The sequence below is a fragment of the Passer domesticus genome, chromosome 7, assembly GCF_036417665.1.
Source record: "Passer domesticus isolate bPasDom1 chromosome 7, bPasDom1.hap1, whole genome shotgun sequence".
Lineage (NCBI taxonomy): Eukaryota > Metazoa > Chordata > Aves > Passeriformes > Passeridae > Passer > Passer domesticus.
Genome location: NC_087480.1, coordinates 32,165,269 through 32,187,692, shown reverse-complemented (window position 1 = coordinate 32,187,692; position 22,424 = coordinate 32,165,269). Strand labels below are relative to the sequence as shown.

At 41.6% G+C, this 22,424-nt stretch overlaps 1 protein-coding gene across 3 annotated transcripts in view; it reads right to left on the bottom strand.

The window, feature by feature from the left end:
- The window catches only part of ATF6 (activating transcription factor 6), a 74,902-nt gene that overhangs the window by 49,624 nt on the left and 2,854 nt on the right, over positions 1–22,424 (bottom strand). For all 3 annotated transcript variants that reach the window (XM_064427427.1, XM_064427426.1, XM_064427425.1), the window contains exons 5-10: positions 22,179–22,308; positions 21,728–21,934; positions 19,025–19,245; positions 13,523–13,708; positions 13,037–13,128; positions 1,674–1,817 (exon numbers count right to left, since the gene is read on the bottom strand). In XM_064427427.1, the coding sequence (XP_064283497.1) occupies positions 1,674–1,817; positions 13,037–13,128; positions 13,523–13,708; positions 19,025–19,245; positions 21,728–21,934; positions 22,179–22,308 (980 nt within the window). The remainder of the gene's footprint in view (positions 1–1,673; positions 1,818–13,036; positions 13,129–13,522; positions 13,709–19,024; positions 19,246–21,727; positions 21,935–22,178; positions 22,309–22,424) is intronic.

The window sequence follows — 22,424 nt, the reverse complement described above, 5'->3', positions numbered from 1 at the left end:
TGAGCACTATCACCAGCAGAGCCATGAGTGTTACAGCTGCTCCCGTGAGACCTCTGAAACAGGTGAGTAACAATTCCTATCAAACATCCAATATTCTTAGTCAATCCCTCAAAGGGGGCTGACAGCTCTCAATGCAGGGCAGACAGATGAGCATTAGCAGATGTTGGATCTCTTCCCAAGAAGGCCAGATATTGATAGAATATGTAGTCTGTAAAATATTCCACACAGTATGCAAACTATGTGATCTCTGCAGACACAACTTTCTTTTTCATTCCAGAGCTGTGCAAGACTTGCTACAGAAATACTAAATTTATTATCCACTAAAACCGTGCAGATAGAAAGACCATAACCTATATAACAAATGAGCAGCCACAAACTATATTATAACTGAGTGGAGAGGATTTGCATCTCTGTCTTCAGAAACTAGCTTAGTTTTGATAAAAAGAGAAAAGGAGCATGCATTTCTCAGTACAAAAATTCATAACACTCTCAGCAATTCCTGAGGGGTTAACTATTTATCACCAAATACCTAATGTAGGTTTCTCTCTTGACAGGTTTTCAATATAACAGCTTTAGTCCTCTTGATTTTGACAGACTTGTAGCTCCTGAAACTCAACTTCTTTCTGAAAAATCAGGTATAAGAGCTTATGAAAGCCTTATTCACAGTCCCCTCCCTTTCCCAGCTCTCTCTCCAACTACATGTCTGCTTCTCCTCTCCACTGCATCTAGGACTGATAAAGAATATGCAGCAAAGAGCTCACAGCTTGCCAAACCCAGGGTGAAACAGTGAAAGAAAAGGAGGTACAGGCACAAGCACATGCTCCTACAACACTCTACTCTTCTGTCCCACAGGTCATGGTCTGAAACACAGCACGTAGGATACAAAGCCCTCACCATGGCTACAGCCTTAAAATGCTCTTGATTTATTGCCTTCTTTTTGCATGGCAAAATACATTAGGGCTTTCTGCACATCTGTGTCTGGCTTTGTTCAACCAGCCAAAACACTCCGCTGGAAAGGGGCAGTCTAATAGGACAGACCTTGTAACGGGAAAACATGAGCTGTATTAGCCAGACTTCAATCTGGAGGCAATTATATGTTCACTTATGCACTGCATGCTGGGGATCTAGGAAGCCTGAAAGGCAGTATTTAATTAAATAATGGATAAGTACAGGGATGGATTCAGATGGACTTTTTAAAATGAAAAAGACACTGCTAAGTGCAGAGTATGTTCTTACTCATTAACTTCCCCAGTCTTCTCTTGAGCAACTAATAAAATAAGTACTCCAGCTTGATAAGTAAGAAGAGATAGACAACATGACAGCTATCACAACTATGCAAGCTAAAATATAGATCATAGGAAAAAAGCAAACAGCTGAATTGAAGAAGGTCCTGAAAGTCTTGGTGACAAGCACTTGTGGATAAGCTCTTTTCCCTAACACCGTGCAGCACGGCCACATGTATACTTCTGAAGCTCTACATATTGAGTACTCTGGGAGATAAAACATCATATACATTTAAAAAGCAAACTGAGAAGCTTTCAAAACACTGTGTTTAGAACTCAGGTACTCTGTAAAAGCAGCAAGAGCACCGGACAAAAGGTGAGCAAGGCAGTGAGGCCTAAAAGCACCAGTGCCCTCTGCCACCCAAAAGATGTAAAAGATTTTTATCTCACTTGTTACTCTTCTCAGAAAAAATGCCCTCAGGTATCTTCTGAGCTGTGCTGGACTCCTGGTGAGCTGAGAACTCCAGAAGATTTCTGGTTCGGTGGTTAGAACTCACAGTGGAATCGACTCCATTGGGATCCTTTTCAAATACACTGGAAAACACAATAAACATAGCAAAATGTACCATACACATGAGAGGTCTGCAAGGCACTTTTCTGTAAGGCATTAAACACTCAGGGGGAGATGTTTCTGGCTGCTGTTACATTAAAGGATACAGTTCATGTCATATCCACTGTAAAAAACTGATGTGTCATTATAACATTGTTCAAAGCAGTTTCTTTGAACAGAAAAATGTTTCTGTTCTCTTTTTCAGCTTTAATTGTTTGAAGGATTCTGATGCTCTAGTTTTCAAATTCCCTCACACAAGCTTCACCTGCTGAAACTAAGAACACTCTGTTTGTAACCCAGGGCTACAGGGATAAGAAAATTATCTACAATCAAATCAAAGTACGCCTCAACTTCAACTTTCATCAGCCTCAAAGTACAATCTACATAGTTTATATGAACACAACATGTAAAGAAAACTTAGATATCAAATTTCGTGCAGCTGCAAGCCTGGAATGTTATGCCAGACATCTACCAGGACTGCACACAAACCTAAATATGTTCAATTCTACTTGGATTTAGAACAACTGGCAGGGCCAACAGCCCCATGGGCAGTAGGCCATGGTGCCAGACACCCTGATCTGGGGTGTGCTGGCATGGACTGAAGGATCCTGGCCTAAAGGCTGCTCACCCAGCCAGGAGTGTCTGTGCTGCTCTCCATGCAGAGAGGGAGCAGCACTGCACATGGGAGCAGGTAACTGCTGTACCACACCTGCATCTTCAGAAGGATGAGCTACAAGGGAGAACTGTCAAAGCACAGAAGCAATACTTCCATTTCTCCTCTCCAGAGGCTGGCTTTCCTCTTTCATAACATGGTTGCTTCCTGAAATATGCATGTTTACAAACCCTAATCCTAACCTTCTCAGCTGCCAACAGCAGAGCATCACCAGCAGCAACAGAGTGAAAACATAAAAATGCAGTGCAGCACGCTGCATTGAGATCTCTACCATTCATGCTGGTAACACTTCACAGAGTGTATTTTGACTCATGCCCCACCCCTCCTGTCCAGCAGAGCATTATCTCTGCAGGTGAGTATTTCCTGGTTTTACATGGCATCACAGTGCAACAGGCAACAAATACAAATAGAGGCAAAACCTAGCAAGGAGGGCAGATTAAATACTCCACAAATAAGCAGAAGGCAGACAGAATTGCCTAGTGTTATGGTTTGAAAAACTCCCTTCTTAACCTACGACACCTAGGTGTCCCTCTTTTTTGCCAACTCTTTTGGACTCCTATTAGCAGTAACCCTGTGAGCAACTGTGTCATGTTCTGAACCAGAGGAGTCAAGACAATCCTAATGATCCTGATGTTGCTTTGATTCCTTCCTCCCTTCCAGGTTTCTAGGCAGCAGCATGGAATGAGGGCAGCAGAAATGCTACAGGCTCTGCTTTCACTTGTGCCAATGGGCAGAGTTTCCTTACTGCCTGTGTACATTGGTATCCACATGTGTCATTGCTTCTACTGCGCAGAAAGCGGAATCGTTTATTCATAACCTCCTATCAGGCAACACCAGGTCTATCCCATTTTACAGAACCAATCCCCACTACCTACTAAGTTTTATGAGATCACATCTCTTCTCTGCCAACAAAAGCATCAGTGCAACTGGCAGCATCTCAAGCCCAAGAACCAGAGCTCAAAACTAAGGGTGATGCTTAAATGGATGTCTCACATTCCTGCTGGAAGCCGCTCACCTGTGAAATGCCCTTACTGTACTTAATCTGGAGTCATGACAGCCAGAAGTACATGGTACTTTATTCATTAGACCAAGAATAACCCTCAGAAGATCTGACAGTTGTTAACTCTTGTGCAAATTCCTTGTCCACAGCCTGAAGAGTATGTGCCATCCAGTGTGCTGCTGGACCTCCTGGATCTGGTGTTTTAGCCTATCCTACTTCTCTCCTTTCCCATTCAAAATGACACACAGAACCAGAGAAACTGTCCATGTAATTAGTTAGTTAAAGCTGAGAAAAAAACTAGCAGAAGAACTGCAACAAACTGGTTTTTTTTTCATGCTTCTTCCTTCCTATTTGTCTCATTCTGCAAAAGCAATTCTTGTTATTTCATGTTCCAGCTTTGCAAGGTGAAGTGTCACATACAATTCATTCCTACTGCAGTTCACCCTGAACTCTGAACAACAGAGACAAATCCAAACCAAAGATAAAGACACACACTGCTCCACAAGCACAGCTAATCCTCCTTTCTGTGATTTAGTTCTTTTAGCTACACACCCATTCTAAACCACACGCACCACATTTACTGCATCAGCTCTAGAAGAGAGGAAATGTTTATTTTCCTTCTTCTCAAGCACAAAATGTCCGTATCTTTTCATCAGCTGAGCATGGGATGTTTCAACCTGAAAGAAGATACCTTCAAAACAAAAGACAAAGAAGGAGGTGAACAGAGTATGTTCTGCCATCCTTACAAGCATAAACCATGGTGCCCACTTCTGACAATGTGAACAGAAACTTGAGAACAAGACATGATATCAGGGTATTTTTTCCAATGCCCTTTCCTTTATCAGGATTGTTATTTTTCTTTTGAAGCAGAGCTAGCAGCAATTTCTGCTATATGGGCCACTTTTGCACTCCCCCTTTCCCTTTCTTTTTCTAGGACACTGCATATGACTGTTCCTTCTCAATGTCTCAGATATGTCTGAAAAAAAAATCCCCTTTGTTGCTCTTCTGGTTTGTGGCAATGACTCAGAACCAAAATAACTTTAGTTCTGGATAAGGAAAAGCCCCACAAATTGAAATCCTGCCCCACTTCCACCTTGTAATTACTTAGGAAGTTTTGTTAGTTTTTCCCCCATCTGAACAGAAGATGTTTTGTTGTATCATTTCTTCCTCTCCCCTTCTCCCCAGAGGGAACGCTAGTGAAGCTTGTCTATAAGTAGGGCTCCATCTTCAGGAAACAAATAGGACAGGACATGCAAGCTGGAGGTCCATGTCCTCCAGCTTCTGCAAGGCCTTTCCGTGCCACGTGGGTGTACCTGAGGGTCTGAGGGTATCAGAAATATTCCTCCTTTGACATCTCAAACTAATATGTGGGGAAAAGCATGACTTAGGAGCAAGGAATCCCTTCAAGCAGCTGGGATGATGATGGACCTGTCCTGCAGAGCTGCATCTGGAAACATCTGCTGACCTCAAGAATGCTGAGCTTCACAAGTGCCAAGCAGAAGAGCAACTATACAAGCAGCAACAGCAAGGGTCTACAGAACAGATCCCAGCACCATGACACTGAAGAGGAAGTAAATATTGGGCATTTGAAAGCATCAGGCAGAAGAGAACAGAAAACGTGAAAAAGAAAGGTAGAAGATCCCATTCAGAGGGAAGAAAAGATTCAGAAAAACAGTATTTTCAACTAAGATATCAACAGTTGGTTTTAAGAACTGGTTTAATATGACAGATAGCAAAAGCACTGACAGTTTTTTCATCCTGCTGAGCTACAAGATGAGAAGCTGGAAAAGAAAGAGCACTTTGGCATACTTGCCCTGTGCAAGTCCTGCTCATTGCAGGAACTGAGTTACTGCCCCACATTACAATAAAAAAAGACTGAAGCTAAGAATGGGTTTTACTGGGCAAGACAATCTTTTAGAAGTTGGAATCTTTCCTGTTTGGCTCACTCACACACCTGGGGTGCCTAGCAAGGCTTTAGAGCCTGCATTTGGACATCTCAGATACAGTGAGCATGAAAGGGTTTTCATAAGCCACTAACACTCTGTCCAAGCTAGCTGAGCTCTCGGCTTGTTTCACATGCAAAACCAGATCCAAGTGAAAAAAGAAAGAACCACTAAATACTTCATGCAGATGTTTGTTACGACATCTAGATAAATTTGATTATAAGAGGGAAAGAAAAGCAGCACTCCTGCCATGGTTTCTCAAGGCATTCAATGGCACCTGATATTTTAGCTGTATTTTTACTTCTTTGGTTTGAATGTCAGTTTGATAAATGTGAAAGCAAGTCTTGCCAGGAGCCCAAATGAAATTTCATTTGTGCTTCTGGCTGAACAAATCCTGTGCTTCAAACTTCAAGTTTTGAATACTGACATTTAAGTTGTACAGTAATTTGTAGACGAAAGCCAATAATGGTATCATAGCAAAGAGTTTTCTGGGGACAGAACTCTGAGTATGAGCTGGGAAGTTTCCAACAAGCTAAAGTTGACATTGCAAGGAGACACCAACCAAAGACCTTGTCCTCTTCCTAAGTGATTCCAGACAAGGCTGCCATAGTGCCAGACACTCTCTGGAAAGTATTTCTCGTTTCTAGTCCGGATGAGTGCACCATCTGTTGACAGCAAGGCTCTGCCTTCTCCCGAGGGCTGCTCCACAGCTGCCCTCTCTGAGTGCTGGGCTGGAAAGAGCAGCCCAGCCTTCTTCCTCTGCAGTGGAAGAGAAGGAAAGCGACCCAAAATGGAGTTTTTGAATATTTTTGTTGTGTTTTGCATGCTTTAAATAGCAATTTATTTTTAATAAAGCCTCTGAAAAAGAAAGGAAGAAAACAAATATTGACACCCAGAGCACTTTTTTTTTTTCTTGCTTGGAAAACTCTGTATCATGATCTGGCCTTTATTGCCAAAGCTTGTGGCTGTGATCAATAGAGGACAGAGAAAGGAATCCCTTCCTGTTCTCAGAGTTGTAGTCTGTAAGAAAACCAAAGGTATCCAATTTTATTCAAGCATCAACCTATCAAGGGAGGCATTGAAAGGTCTGGAACCTAGACCCATGTCCAATTCACTCAGCCTGTCCTTTTTCTCTCGATTTCTCCCTCTGTCTTCAAGGAGAAACTACAACACAAGACCAAAAGTGTGCTGCAGAAGCAGTTTTATATCTTTGGGCCATCTCCAACACAAATGTACACTCAGCTCAGCACTGAAACATGTTCTTTCAATGTCACAAACATTATATTAAGTTTCTTGTAGTACAAGTGTTAAGAGCCTCAAATGTCTTCCGATGCTTCTGCTGTTTCTGCTCAAACACCCAGAGGGCTTCATCTTTCCTTGGTAGGCAGAAGCCATGGGTCTGGCTAACATGGCACTGTTTCATGCCTCTTGCACTCAACTCACAGTTTTTTCTTCACATTTCACCAGTTCCTCTCTACTAGTGAGTAAGAAATTAATAGGCATTTGACTGTCATCATTTTTATGTAGGTTTACTATACATCAGGTTTAAGCCTATCAGCCTCCTGAAGACATATGGGAGGCTATAGAGGCTTGCAAAAATCAGAAAACCAATCTTTTTCTATCCTTCACCAAGTGCAAAAAAAGCCCAGGAGTGGATGAACTGAGGAAAAGAAACTGACCCTGAAGTACAGCCTGTGATCTGCAGCTCTCTGCTCTCAGAACACCTCTTAGAGATGCTTCAAGCAGTCACTGTGAGTTTGGGAGTTCCACTCCTCCTGCAAGCCATCGGTGGTTCCAACCAACCTGCCCCATTTGCTCTGGAATGGGGGCAGGAAGGAGCACACACAGAGTCCAGGAAGAACTGCTAAGGAAACAAACTAATGTAAGGCCAAAAGAATGCTGTTTGAGCTGTTGGTCACTGCCCTTCATGTTGGGCAGGTGCCAGACACATGGCTTTAGCCTACTCAGCACATGATACTCAAAAGGATATTTGGGAAGTTTTTGAACATGCCATGTTCTTCTTGGGGCCACCTGCCAGGGCAGCACAGAGGTGACTTCAGACCACACCAGGATCTTGGCGGGGCAGCTGTGGGTGGGATCTGCACTCACAGACCCCAGCACAAACACACAGCTCCCACACCTCTGCAGCAACAACAACACTTGCTGCATGTGATGGTATGAAAACAAGATCAGCTCCTTTGCCCACACAGAAAATGCTCCCTGCTGGCACTATTCATCTAACTTTCCAGCAACCCATCACTGAGGTATCCCTATGCTCCTGCTGACCATACAACAGGTCTGTTTCTTTAATCAAGGAGTCCAGTATAAAGTCTCAAACAAAGCAAATTCGCACAAAAACACTGCTGAATGCACCAAGCACCGGAATAATCCTGCTCTCCCACACACCAGCTCAAGATTGCTCAGCTTGGGAAAGGGCAGTAGACCACAGTAATACCAATACAGGTGTGCTCATTGGATGGTGCTGTCAGCAGCCCAAATTCTTCATGCCCCAAAAGGTCAGCAGACCCCAGTAGTGCTGACTAGCACACTGCACACTAGGTGGAATGCTAATCTGGGTACTGCTGTAAGAGACTTGTGTTTTCATTACTTTATCCTCACGAACAGAAGGTCATGGTAGCTTGCAAGCTGAACAATTCTTGGGCAATTTCCTCATTTTCAGTAAAAGATTATTAATCCTAGCATTTGCGGTTTTTTTTTTTTCCCTGTTTGTGCTACTAATTTAAGAAATCAGACACACCCCTAAGTCTTTCAGAAATCAAAAGTCATTGCTTCTTTTGCTGTAGTCTATGACAACAGCAGACAAATCACTTTGCAGCCAGCCAGGCCAGTGTCTTTATTTGCAACTGCTCAGTGGATCTAAATTTTTTATAGATATTCCCTTTCCAGGATAGTCCTGGAAAGTAGAGGAAGATCCATGAGGACACCCTGGAGAGGAGCTGCAATGAAATATCTGCTAAAGGCCAGCCACTCTACTGCAGCTGCTTGAGGTCAGTGGGACACAAGAGGTTTTGAAGCAGCAGCTGAACATCAATCACCACCTCAGTCATCCTCCACCACAAATACAGCCTTCTGCATGTCCCCAAGTCTGTCTTCCAGTTTGAAAGGAATTCCAGCCATACAGAGGTGGCCAACTTGTAAGAAAACACTAAATTAATAATAATACTAGAAAAAACAGTATCACACCATGCTCTCAGACCTCCTGTTCCCATCTCTTTGCAAACATACCTTTTCTCCCTCCAAGTCTGTATTTTTGTTTTCTGTCCACTACATAGCTAAAGTGGTAGTTAGGACACATTCTGGCTGGCTGACATCTTAATAAATGCTCTAAGACTGCTGCTAGGTGACAACCACCATGTAAGCTTATGCAAACTGATTATGGGGAAAGAAATAACTAGGTGAACACTTCTTATAGCCAAAAAGATAATGCTACAGCCACCAGCTTACATGCTTTGCGGCTATGGTCCCAATAGCAAATGCAGAAAATTTATCTTTTGCATCTTCTGTGATTGTTCTCCTCTCCCTGCTTTTTACATGTGACTTGGGTTATTTTCCTGCAATTATTTTACTATCACATGTAGGACTTGCTTTAAAAAAAAACCAAAACAAACATACAAGATAATTTATATTGAAATGAGAACAGGGAAGAGAATCAAAATAAAAATATTCCCAAAATAAATACATGGATTGTTTAGACTAGAACATGTGCTTGGTTGCCATTTGTTTCAGCCTTGTTTGTGCTTGTTTAACACATTTTCAGATCTGTTTACTCTAAGGCACAGTCCAACACAAATGTGGAAATGAAAGGAGGAGAAAAAGGCATATAGGAACTGCAATAATTTGAAAATGACCAGATTTGATGTTGTAAGTGCTAAAAAACCAGCACAGCTAATTAGATGTTGGTCAATGCCAGCAGCCAGTCATGTCTCAGGTACGCGATGCCAGCTGGGAGCGGGACCAACACCAGCTCCACAGAAAGCCCATATGGAGGCAGGAGAGCCTGGCTCCCAGGACACCTGGCTCCAGATGCCCTGGTTCCAGCTCCCAGCCCTGCTCTGTGCCAAGGCCTGTGTGCTCACAGCCTTTGGGCAAATGCTGCTGGTTGCCAGTTCCTGCCTTGCACCTCATGAAATACAAGGCTGGGGCAAGGGGGTGATCTCAGCAATGAACTGAACCAAAATGTACCCTTTTCCCTCCACACACCTCACCAATCACTCTTAAATAATAATAAAAGGAAGTTTTTATATGTCTTGAATCCAAATCCAAATAACTCACGAAGATTACAGAATAGTTTACTGACACACAGATGGGAAATTCCTGGGCGCCTCTCTTCTAGTATAAAACAAACAGATAAAAGAGAAACACTAATAGAATTCCTGCTAAATTAGTTCTGCTTTTCATAACTGAAAGCTTCAGTTTTCAATACAAAGCAACAACAAACCTAAAGAACTACCTAATGCTGAGTGATCACTAACTCCATACAAGCCTCTTTCACATCCTCAAATTGCACTGGCATTCAATTTCTATATAATAAGACTTGCATTCTTTTCTTAGAGATACCATGGTGCTGTGTCAAAGACTGAAGGATGTTCTGAAAGGCTTGTCAGTAATTAAGCAGATCGGGCAGAACTCTCCCTCCAGTATTTTCAAACAGACTTCTTGTGTCAACGGGCCAAATTCCCTACCAGACTTTCACCCCCAAATTCCCAAGTTCAGCATTACAGACTACCCCCACGCTATCTGTCAGCATGAATATCTGTGTCAGCAGAATAATTTTATCTGCTAAACTCATTTGCCAAGGGCTGTCACATCCTGGACTGCTTTCCATAATCTTAAAACAGCTGAACAGCAGTCTCAGAGTCCTCCATGAAATATTACAAACATCTCACCACACACACAGGCAACAAGACTTAAGACCGATTAAAAAAATTATATGTTAGTCTTTGTTAGTGCAACACACATCCACTAATGAAGAAGAAAACCAAACAGCCACCCATCCAGATTCTGTTCTGTGGGATGCTGAGTGCCCAAACACTGCACCTTCACTGACCCACTGCAGGCTATGGAGGCTTTGCAGGACTGTCTGTTCCTCAGCCTCACAACCCCAACCCTAAACAATCCAACTGTTTCTCTGCTTTCCCTGATTAGACAGAAAGAGGTAACCTATACATCTGCCCTTTTGTTTTACCTCTAGTCTCCAAAAACTCCCACCACTTCCCACAAGAACCTAACAAGCATCTTGCAATAAGATCAGCTATGGGAATTTCAAAGTCTACTACTGATTTTAGGGGGTGAATTTCTCATGGTTTTGCTTTTTTGGATGTCACACTCTCTTTGTAATGGTTCATTGGTTTTAAGTAACAAAATATTCACTGCTAGTATGCTTGGATCAAAACATCCTGAGCCCAAATGCTGGCACACCTCCATTCAGGTGTGCAAGTGAAATGACTTCCTACGTATCAAAAATGGCAACACAAGGTTTCAGAACATATTTACCTCCAGCTAACCACTGCATGGAAATTAGGGATTCCACAGTTAGCTAAGTGGGGAAAAATGTTTTTGCTGAACTATAAGGTAGCATGGATATTATCAGAAAAAATTACTTATTTCTGTAAGAAAAAAAGGACATATATTGGAAGCTTCTGTTGTTAAGGACTAAGCAGAACAGAAATCCTGTCATGTTCATGGAGCTGCCATTCAGTGACATCTTTATAAAAGGAATAAAATGTGAATGGGAGGAGTGAAATCTAAAGAAATGGTCTGCATATCCCACATTCTGGGTCTTCTAAAAGAGTATTGCACAATCAAACATTCACACCACCTTGATACAGCCTAGGATTTTAATTGCAGTGTGAGCATTTCTTCTGCTAGGGAGGACAAAAAAAAAAAAAAAAAAAAAAAAGGAAGAGTAATTCCTTGCAATTTTGCAATTACATTTCTTTTCATTGCCTAAATCCAGTGCTGATGCAAACCACCTGGTTCAGGCACAGCAGTTACACTGGGATGCTCAGCTACTGTACTGGCCAGGAACAGTCAGACATCCAAGGATTTCTTCTTGCTTTATCTACTTTATTAAGCATCAAACCTGTCAGGAAGTTAACCCTGTCACATTCCTATAGTTACTGAGTGCTGCAAAGACATGAACACTACACGACCTTCCAGCCCATTCTGACAGCAGTGCCTTGCTATCAACACCTTGCTCATTCCTAGGCGTAAGGAAGATGCCACAAAACTTGAGAGCACTGTGGTAAAAGATTTTTCACCCATCTCTCTGTGTTCCCAAGCCTTTCATCACTACCAAGAGTTTCATGCATTCCATCATCTCACTGCAATGCAGACACAAGTACATTTCCCCCAGCTTCAGAAAGATGACTGGTTCTAGTAATTCTCAACCAGGGTCTCTCTCAAGTAAGCAGTAATGCTTCAAATGCAGATGCAATGTACAAATCAATCCCTTAGTATCTGGAAGATTATTTTTCTGCCTGATAGTCAAAAATCACAATACAATTCCTAAATGCACCAAGAAATGGTCTAAATTAACCTCATCCATATCAAAGCAAAATTATCAGCTGTATTTCACTTCCTGATATAAAGAGTATCTGCAGTAAGTGCAAATACTTCAGAAGTCATTTCAGCTTTAGCAATTTTTATAATACTAAAAATGCAAACATCACTTTCTAAAAATTTATCACAGTCAGAAACAAAGTCTTCCTCCATATTTATCCCATTCCTTTAGTTTGACTGGGATTCTGAGAACAAATGCAGACACTGCTGACTGGGATCCTACTGAAATAGTATGCCTTTTTGAAAAAGTGAACAGCTCAATCTAAAAGATCTTTATGTTCCAAAGCCAAGTTAAATAGACAGGTATGTGCAAGAAGTATTTCTTTTTATTCTCCTTTCTTCCACAGATTTTTTTATAAAGTGTCTGCCAAGTGATGTAGCTTTTCCTGCTGCCCTCTGGCTTCTATGCCCTACTCATAACAGTTCAAACAAGAGAGGTTTCTGATTACCACTTCAACTAATCAAGGAGAAGGAACAACTTCTTCACCAGACCTGAGAGACAAGGGCATACTCTGTAATGAGGGAGATTGCAGCTGGACACATCTTAAGGGTGAGGACTGCAAGGCATGGAATGTACAGCAGGATTTCCTGAGTATTTCGAGTACTAAAGCAGCTTCAAGTCATAGCTACTGAAGTTAGCACAGGTATGAGCAAGCAGATAAGCTCTCCCAGTCTGACTTTTTTTCCTAAAAGGATTCTAAATGCAGTTCTTAATCTCTGCAGGTATAAATGGAGCAGACAAACTGCTGTATGCTGGCACTGAATTAAAAAAATGCCAAACCAGGAGAAATGAGATGTAAAAGATCCAGCCCTTAGTGCCAGAAGGATTCCAAAAGAGGAACCATTATACAGATGCATCTTCCCCTAAGCAGGAGGAGAATAAAGGACAGATTCCAGATTACAAGCTCAAGGCTTTAAAACACAACACTGGCTGTTATTAATGATTAAAAAAAAATCTCAGGACAGTAAACTTGCTAGGCAAAGAGGAATTTCTAAGCAGCTTACCTCAATGGACCATAATTCAACATTATAAAGACCAATATCACCATCACACACAGTGTCCTTCTCTTCGGAGATGATACTTTGAGCTTCTGGTTCTAGACACAGAAAACAGAAGACACTGAGTAGAAGAGGGGTACCATATGCAGGGGTATGTCAGAAGCCAAGTACACCAAATTATACTTGATTTTTAGATTTATGCTTCTGTGAATACATTCCTGAACTACTTAAAAACAAAACTTTGGTTTATACACTATGATCAGCTCCTATCCAGTGAAATATTCAGAAGCACCATGACGTAAAGAATGAAAATCTACCAGACAATGTGTCAGCTATCCTGACCTAAAGTTGGTGAAAGTCATGCTTGGACTGGGATGCTGGGCTAGAAACCCTCAAAGGTCTCACAGTCAGTATTTCCCCAACTCTGCTGTAGCACCTTCCACCTGAACAACTGTTTTCATACAAAATCAGACTTTCCTCGCTATCTCTTACCTCTAATACCACTTCATCCAGCTGCCTCTTCAGCGTGCTGTTTTCTTTCTTGAGTTTCTCATTCTCCAGCAGGGCTGCCTCCAGCCTGGCCTCCAGTCCCAACATGTATTCCTTCTTTTTCTTGCGTGACTGAAAGGCTGACTCACGGTTTTTAATCATGCGCTGCTGCCGCCTCAAGACATTGACCTGAACACACAATACACAGGCTGTTAACAATCCACAAGTTAAAACTGCCTCCATTCCACACAGAATTTCTGCTTCTCTGCTTTGTCAAAGGTCTGCACAGATAGCTTCCCATACTCTGCTTCAAATCAGCTGGAATGGTCAGCCCAGAGGCACCTCAGGATCATGGTACACCTAAGGAAAAAAACAAGTCCTGAACTGTCTCAGTTTTATTCTGTATTCTCAACATTCTATATGCAGACATCATCAAACATATACTCAAGTTTGATTTGATCAATCAAATCACAAAGACAGAAAATACCTATCATCAGGTCTGCAAGGCAGCAAGAATATCTTTCACCTTGACGTCTCTCTGCACCATTTTACAGGCTACAATCAGTCATCTCCTTTCCTAACAGAAAATTCCTAGGGTTTTTCAGTCTCTTCTGTACAGAAGTAATTTCCACACTGATTACACCTGCTTCTGTACCTTCTCCACCTATGTTACACATATTTGAGCTTTTGAATAGTGTTGCTGATCTCAGATCACTTACAGGACAGTTTAAAGGCAGTCTCTGGGTGCATCTTCACTAACATCTTAATTCAGATGAGGAGTGTGGCTTGGGTTCACATTTCCTGACTGTCCCACTAAAAGTGCTTTGCTTCACATCACAGAACAGTCTCTAAGAGCACACAAACTGGATTCCTTCGGGATGAAGCTCAACCAGCAAACATATTCCAGGAGAGCACACAATCCATTCTAACCACTAGCAGGCATTCAGTCTGCAAGACCAGACTGGGACAGCTCAAAGCAACCCCTCCAACAGTCCTGATGATTGATTTTTTTTCCCAAGCAAGAACACTCCATCATCTTTTACCACTTACTCATTTTGTGGTTTGCACTGAGTGGGATGACCCAGACCGAAAGCATCTTGCTGCCAACAAGGATAACAATGATGAATACTGAAGAACTATACAAAACTACTTGAAATCCTAAGCTTAGACACTAGATTGTTGATTTCCTTTCCCTTACAGATTAGCAACTCTGTTTTCATTAGGAACAGAAGACTTCCATCACATTTTTAAGCTGCAACTGGATGTGCCACAATGATAATTACACTGACAGATAACTGAATGATCCATCTTACACAGACCTGAATATTCTTCAGTACCTACCAGCACAGGCCCTGGTGTAATCTGTACATCTCAGAGCAGGAACATTAAAGAAAAAAGATGAGAACTATTCCAGAAGTATTATTCTAGAGAAATAGTATAATCACAAAACAGTAACATTAACTAACTCAGATTTTGAGTCCAGCTATGTCAAAAACCTTAACCACAGCTTTTCAAGTCTCTCCTTGTATCTACCTGCACACAGACAATATGTTGTTTTAAGGCACTACCATCTTCAACAGAAAGGGGCCACAAGCTGTTTGAAGACACCATTCTTCATGATGCTGCAGTTTGGTGACAAAGATGAAGAAAACATGTTATGTTGCATTAAAGTTCAGGGTTGCCTCCATGTTGGTCTAACTGCTTTTTATAAAGATCATTTATTATATGTCTAGTCTGCTTTCACCAACCAAGTCTGTGAAAGTGAAGCTGTTTGTACTTACTCCAGTTTCTCTCTTTAGCAGGGAGTGGAGAAGGAAAAGATTTTAACATATTTTCATTAACACTAAGCTTTGTCTTGAATTTTTAAAGTACAACATTTAACATAAAAAAGCTTCTGCAGACATATAAAAACTGGACCAAAAAAAAGATTCAGGCTAGCCAAGAACTGCAGTGTACAGAACACACCAGTCTGGGGCCAGGATCACTTAAACTGTTCAGAAATGAAAAAACAAGGCATGAGTTCATGCAGCAGCTTTGGCTCAAGTTTTGTGCTATTCCAAACAAGGAGTTATATTCCACTTTTTGAAAAGACCTTCTGCATCATGAACTCAGAAAAGACCAAATTGTTTACATCCATTCTTGTTTTCAGACCTGCTCAGGATTATTCATTACTGGACAGCTTTTAATTCTATGTCTGGAACCTCTGGCAAATCTACGTGCTTCCCTGAAGAAAATAAGGTGTTAGAGCACCAGTGTAGTGTCTCCACACTAAATACATCCTAACGTACATCTGTCACTGTTTCAGACACTGCCATCTGCATTTTATGTGTTACTTATCCAGATTGCTCTACTTTACTCACAGTTGTCCAAATGCTGTGAGGAAGAGCAGCTCTCCCCTAACCCTGATTCCAGGTACTCTTTGCAGTACCTGCACTTCAGTATATGCCTCGCCAACTACATTTTGACTAATTTTTAAACCTTGCTTAAATGCAATCCAGTATTTGTGTCCTTAAGTTATTTTGTTTTAATTTACAATCCTTAAACAGTTTAAGGTCCTCCTTGGGCAGCCATCCAGGTCTTGCCTGGCTTTTCTCAAAGAATATACCACAACTGCACACCCAATCCCACCTAAATGTGATGCAGGAAATGGAGAGAGCTGTGGTACAGGAACGCTGAACCTGGAAGCAGTATGGTAATCAGCATTACACAGCTGGCCTAGCACCAAGGTAAACATGCCCCCTGCACGAGCACTTTGGTTATCAGGAGGGAAAGGAACTAATTTATAATGTCAGTCTGCTTCAGCAACATTGCTTTGCACAAATGCTGAACCAAGTTAAAGGTAGCAAACACCTCTGCTAACTTCTTTTGCAGCCTGCAACTTTTAAAGTTGTATCGTATTGATGTTCCACTCAAGATAACAACTCCTGGTTCTAAGGAAACACAGACCATAGAGGGAGAACACTGGCCTTAAAAACAATCAGTAATCAGTGATGCAACTTCTGCTTCCTAGCTTTGAAAACACATCACCACTAGCAGAGACACACAAAAACGCTGTAAATATGGAGAACTGGCAGGTTCATTGCAAACCCTTGCTTCAAACAGCACTAACAGATTCAGATTGTCCTCTGTCTTCAGAGGTTTTCCAGAGTCATGCACTTTACAAATAAACACTGCTACCTCAATTTACTTCCGAAGAAAACTCAATTATGAGCAAAATTTAACCTCCCTTCCAACACAAGCTGTACTTCTAGAAGCAAGAATGTCTCTCATACTCCAAAGAGTTTTTGAACATGTGATGGGAAAGTTAACAAAGAACTGAAAGTACAAACCATTCAACATAGCATTAGCTGGCTTCTTCCTCAGCTTATGAAAGCTGTCTTTGAAGATGCATCTTTGATTGCAGGAATACAAGATATATGCAAGGTGTTTTTGTTCTAATGGAAGTTCTGGGTTTTCTTGTGTCTAACTCAACAGAACACAACTTGCTTAATGAGTTTGTTACACAAATATTACACAATGCACAGCACAGAAATGAGGATTCTTCAAACAGAAATCCACACTTATGCTGAAGTTATTTCACATAATTAAACTGTTCTAGATTTTCTGTATTCTGGCACTTCCTCATGGCTGGCAGGCTGCACGTGTGCCACCAGGGCCTCACACCTACAGCTTGACATCAGCCCATCCCAGAGTAATCCACTGGCAGTCTGAATGCTAAGCTAATAGTTTATCCCACATAAGCCCAAAAGAAAGTCCTGCAGTGTTTCTTTTTATCCTACAACATTTGCTTAGATTAGCAAACAATCACATGTGTTACAGAGCTCAAATGACAGCTCAATCTGTGCAGCCCTGAGCCACATATGGTGTCCAAGGCAATCAGGAGATGTTTTAACCCTGCTGGCCCCAGCTGAATCCCAAAACATTTGTTTCCTCTCAAAGCACTTTTTCACAGTATGTGCCAATGAGCAGCTGCAATTTTTTTCATGTTGTAACAAACACAGGTAAGACGTGCAGCATTTCACAAGTTTAAAACTGCTTCCCTAAGATGGCTTTGGGTGGAAATACCAACACCACCACCCTGGCAAACCAACACCTGTTTGGCACCCCAGATACACATTTGACTCCTGATGTCATGGATATGTATATAGAATATGATGACAATAAGAGGGTTTTGTCAATTAAACCTTACATTCAGACAATGGCAAGATACCATGCTAGCCCTGCGTACCGGGAGTCACAAATCTAGTGACTGCAGGTCATTGATTTGTGGTCTCTTGAGTTAACTCTGCATGACAGGGAATTAGCACTAAAAAATGCAATACATTTAACTGCTCTGCCTACTACAGACCTTTGCTTCTTGCACATTGAATATCAAGTTTCCACTGTACTATTGCTGCTAAACTACTGGTAGCACAATATTTCCGTTATAAAACACAGCCCACACACAAATATTATTAGTGAGAAAAAGTTATCATCAAGCCTGCGTGACAATCCCAGACACTAGGAAATTATACAGCAACATCCCTCCAAAAAAGCTGAAGGAAGAGGCTTCCCACTGCTTTTGGGAAACAGTGACCTGCACTGCTAATAAGCAGGTGCCTATACAGCAAAATTCCATGTGTTTTCCCCACTGTTTTCTCCCTTACACTGAGATGTGATAGGACCCTCAGCTCACAACCATGCTTGGAATACTACACTGGGGAATTAATGAGTTTTGAAGTCATCAACAAGAAGCTTTGGTCCTTTCCACAAGCACATCTTCTTTGGAAAACAAAATGAATCAAAGCAGCTCCAGATTACTAGGAGCTAAGCCAAGTTAACACCCAGCTTGCTAGCTGGTTAAGATGTCATAGCTGAAGGGGAAAAATAAGTCCACACATATCTCAAAAGCTACTGTTCACACCTGCTGCTTACTGAGAGCTACTATGGAAAAACTGAATTATTCACACTGTAATTGTTGAGAGCTTAACCCTCTTATATTCATTCAATAAATGATCAAAAGGGAGCCTGAAGAGATTAGGATCATATGGAAGTCAGTAACTGAAGCTTCTAAAAACCATGAGTAAAATCTGGAGAGATAAATGGGGATTGAAAGAGAATGAGGCATTGAAATTTCCAATTCATCTGCTTCCAAAGAAACATTTTTATTATATGGATTAGAAAAGTAATTTAGCACTAATCAAAAATCAGATCTATCCAATCTTCCTGTATGTAAGAGAGGTCCAGCCACTGAGAGTTTGCATTTGACAAGACAAGTTACAGAAAATATCAATCAGCACTGTCTTCTGCCACTACACTTGCACACCTGGTCTGCAACTCCAGGCAGGCCAGCAGATATTTAGCTGTTCCTCCCTGTTCTGTGCCAAGCTGCTAAATTCCCTGCTTACAGCTGGAAATCCTATTAAGAGTTTTCCTGAGATTCTGAAGGCACCATTAGGTCCCACATGTAAGTAACTGAAAGAGGTGCACAAGCCATGGTTAGCAGCTATCAGAGTCAGAACTTACATCCAGCCCCATGGCTGGGGAGCTGCTTTGGAGCAAGGGCTTTGCCACCGGGATTTTGCCGCTGCTGGAGCTGTTCCCAGCAGCTGGAGACAGCGCCTTCACCGTGTGGTTCTGAAGTGCTGGGGCCCCTCCAGTGACTGCAATGACTGGTTGGGAAGCAGGAAGCACCCCAGAAGCCTGGAGTTGTACCACAGCAGGCTGGGGCAGCACCACAGATGGACCTGGAACACAAGAACAGCAGCGCTCAGCATGGATGAAATGGATTTGTACATCACCACTTTGTAGGGGCATACTGCTATCCTCTGCTGCCCTGCACGGCTGATCTCAAATCCATTAGTATATTGCAAAGAACAGGATTGGAAAGAAGTTGTTCCAAAGTTTACAGGACTCTTAATCCATCTTGCAAACCAAAACTACAGACATTAAAGGAATCCAATAAACCAAGCCCTGTCTCAAAAGCTCTTCAAAGTTAATAAAATTCAACACTTGTTATATACATTACTCAGTATTGCTAATACTTGAAGCACTCTCAACAACCTTTTCACCGAATTTAGCCAACTTACCTCAATCCTCTTCTCCCTTTTGTCCATAAGTACTTTATGCTGTATTCAATGGAAAACTTACTACACAGAAGTGACTCATGCCACACAGATCAATTCAAACTAGCAGAGAGATGGAAGATGAACAAAAAACAAGTTATGCTTTCAAAACTTACACTGAAGCTTCAATTCACACTAAGACCTTTTTTTTTAGAAAACTGTCTTATGCAAGAAAGTTTATACACAAACTGAATCAAGCTTAAAGAAAAGCCGGCAGAAAAAATGAGGTAATTTTGACAGAGTTTGAAAGGGAATTACAAACAGTCACTTCCAAGAAATTTCAGTCCAACAACTACATTTAACTCAAGCAGGTGCTTGAGTAATATTTTGTTGTCTGAAAACACATTCATGTCTCTCTAATCCTTTGTAACAGGATGACCTTGCCAGCTTTCAGAAAGAGCACATTCCAGCTCAGCATTCCAACCAAAATGCTCAACAATGGATTACAGCACTTATCCAGCCTACTGGAAGGTGAAAAGTGAAGTAATTTACCTAGTGCCAAGGTCTTACACAGGGGGTAAAACTAGACCACCTTGGTTTTTTTTTTGCAGACACAATCTCAAAGACATCATAACTTAGTATGACCCTGTTTAAGGATCTTAAATTATGAATTTGAGACGATTTCAATTTTTTTTTTTGATGTATAAAAGAGATGATGCTCTAAGACCATGCTTTGTCCTTTAAGCTTTTATAAAAGGGGCTGTGAAAATAAAATTTCTCATGCTTCTTTGAAGATAATGGCACATTTCAAACCGGTATTTCCAACTTGTCATATGCAGGGGATTTAGACGGATGAGAAAAGATGCTTATGGTTTTTGTTATGGAAACTCCACAAGAGACATTTTAAACATACCATCAGATAAAGGAAAGCATGGACATACTTTCTCAAAAGTATTTCCTCTATACTGTCTCACAGAAACTACTGTCCTGACTTTTCTTCAGGGAAAAGGAGAAGCTGATCTTCAGAGTACTAGACTTATATCCAAAGAAATCCATATCCCCAGCATTCCTTATTCCAGATGGTATTTTATCAGCTGGACCATCAGAAGGAGTAAGAATTAGATCACGTTGACAGTGCTGACCTGTGTTTTACGCAGTCTAGCAATCTTAGGCATGTTACAACAAATGTCAGCATCGTCAGATTTGGCTGAACCCCTGATGGAAGAGAAATCAGTAATGGAGACAAATTTGTCCCAACTGCAATAATTTCTAGATATGTGCCCTTAAGAATTTGTCTCCTTTTCCTTCCGTGCCTCAGCGTCTGTGAAATCAACTGCAAGGGACTGTGGCCATCAGCTGGTGAAACGAGCAACTGCAGCTGGCAAGTGCTGCAAGGTAAGCAGTGTCCCTCCTGCCCCAGCTGGAGAGTGAAACAATGCTCTGGATCCAGAAACGAAAGCTCGAGCTACTTCAAAAATCAGTAACAGGGTAACTGAAGCAATGAAGAATTATCCTGGAGCAGGTAGTCACTTTCCTCGTCAACATCAGCAACTTTTCTAATCTTTGACACAGCTCTCAATTTTTAGCAGATTTCACAACATTCTATTTAATGCTGTTTAGTGAATTAAAAAGCCATAAACCCATGCTCCCTCCATCCTGTGGAAGTTTCATGTGAGTAAAAAAAATGCTTCTATCACTTCCCCCAAGCTTTCCAGATTCCTTCAAGCATCCTAACTAATTCTACTGGATCTTTCTTCAGTTATGACAGAACAGCACTGTAATCCCCTTATGCACCACCTGACACTGCAAGGAAAGTAAAGCATCCCTACGGAGCAAAGCATCCCTATAGATCCTTCCAAATCAGCAGTTTTATGTCAACAGCTGCCAGTGTTCAGCACAGCTTCTGTCTTCCATTCCAAATAATGGAATTATATAATCCAGTCTTCCATTTTACACCATGCCCACTTGAGTGCTGTTTCTCAAAGGACAGGACAAGAGGAGTAAGGCCATCTTCTCAACCTAAAGCTCTTCCAGCAATGCACGTAGAACCCTTTTTTCTCCTATTCCTCCTCTTTCACACACCAAACCTAACTCCATTCTATCAGCCATCCCAAACAGACAATGCTACCAACATGACCTGGCCCAGTCAAGACAATTCACCTACCTTTAGGAGGTGCTGGCTGGATGTTAACAACTGGCTGATTCTTTGGCAGTGGCACAAGCGTGGGAAGAGTCTGAATAATGATGGTTTTAGCTGGGATTCCAATGTTAGCCTGAGCTTCAGGCACAGCAGGCAAAAGGGGTTTGGGTTGTATCAAAGGCCTGGACACTGTCTGACCACACTTCTTCAGGCTCCTCACAGAATTATTTGCTAGAAAAGGAAAGAATCAGAACTGGACCAAGAGGCATAAAATACATAATTCAAGCAATAATGAAGTAGCTTTTAATGTGGGGTTTTTTTATCCCTCTATAATATTTGTTGAAACTAAACACATCTGATCAAATATCCAAGTCATAAATGATAGGACATCTAGTGTCTGTTAATTAATAGCATTAATTTGGATGCAAGACAACACACATTATCTATAGGATAAAAGTAACTTTTTCTCTCATACCAGACCGAGAAGAGATGCTCACAGCAGGCTTCTTCCCTCCATCTCCTTCAGGGGATGCAGGGCTTCTGCAGCTCTTGCTGTAGAGAGAGATGGGAGACATCTGGGAGCTACAGCTGAAGTCCACATCATCCTGCAGACAGAAAGCACAGGAGATTAACACTTCAGAAACTCAGAGCAGTATCTACCAACAGTTCAGAGCATATCTACTTCTCATCACATCTGTGTTGCTGCTGCAGCCAACAGGAG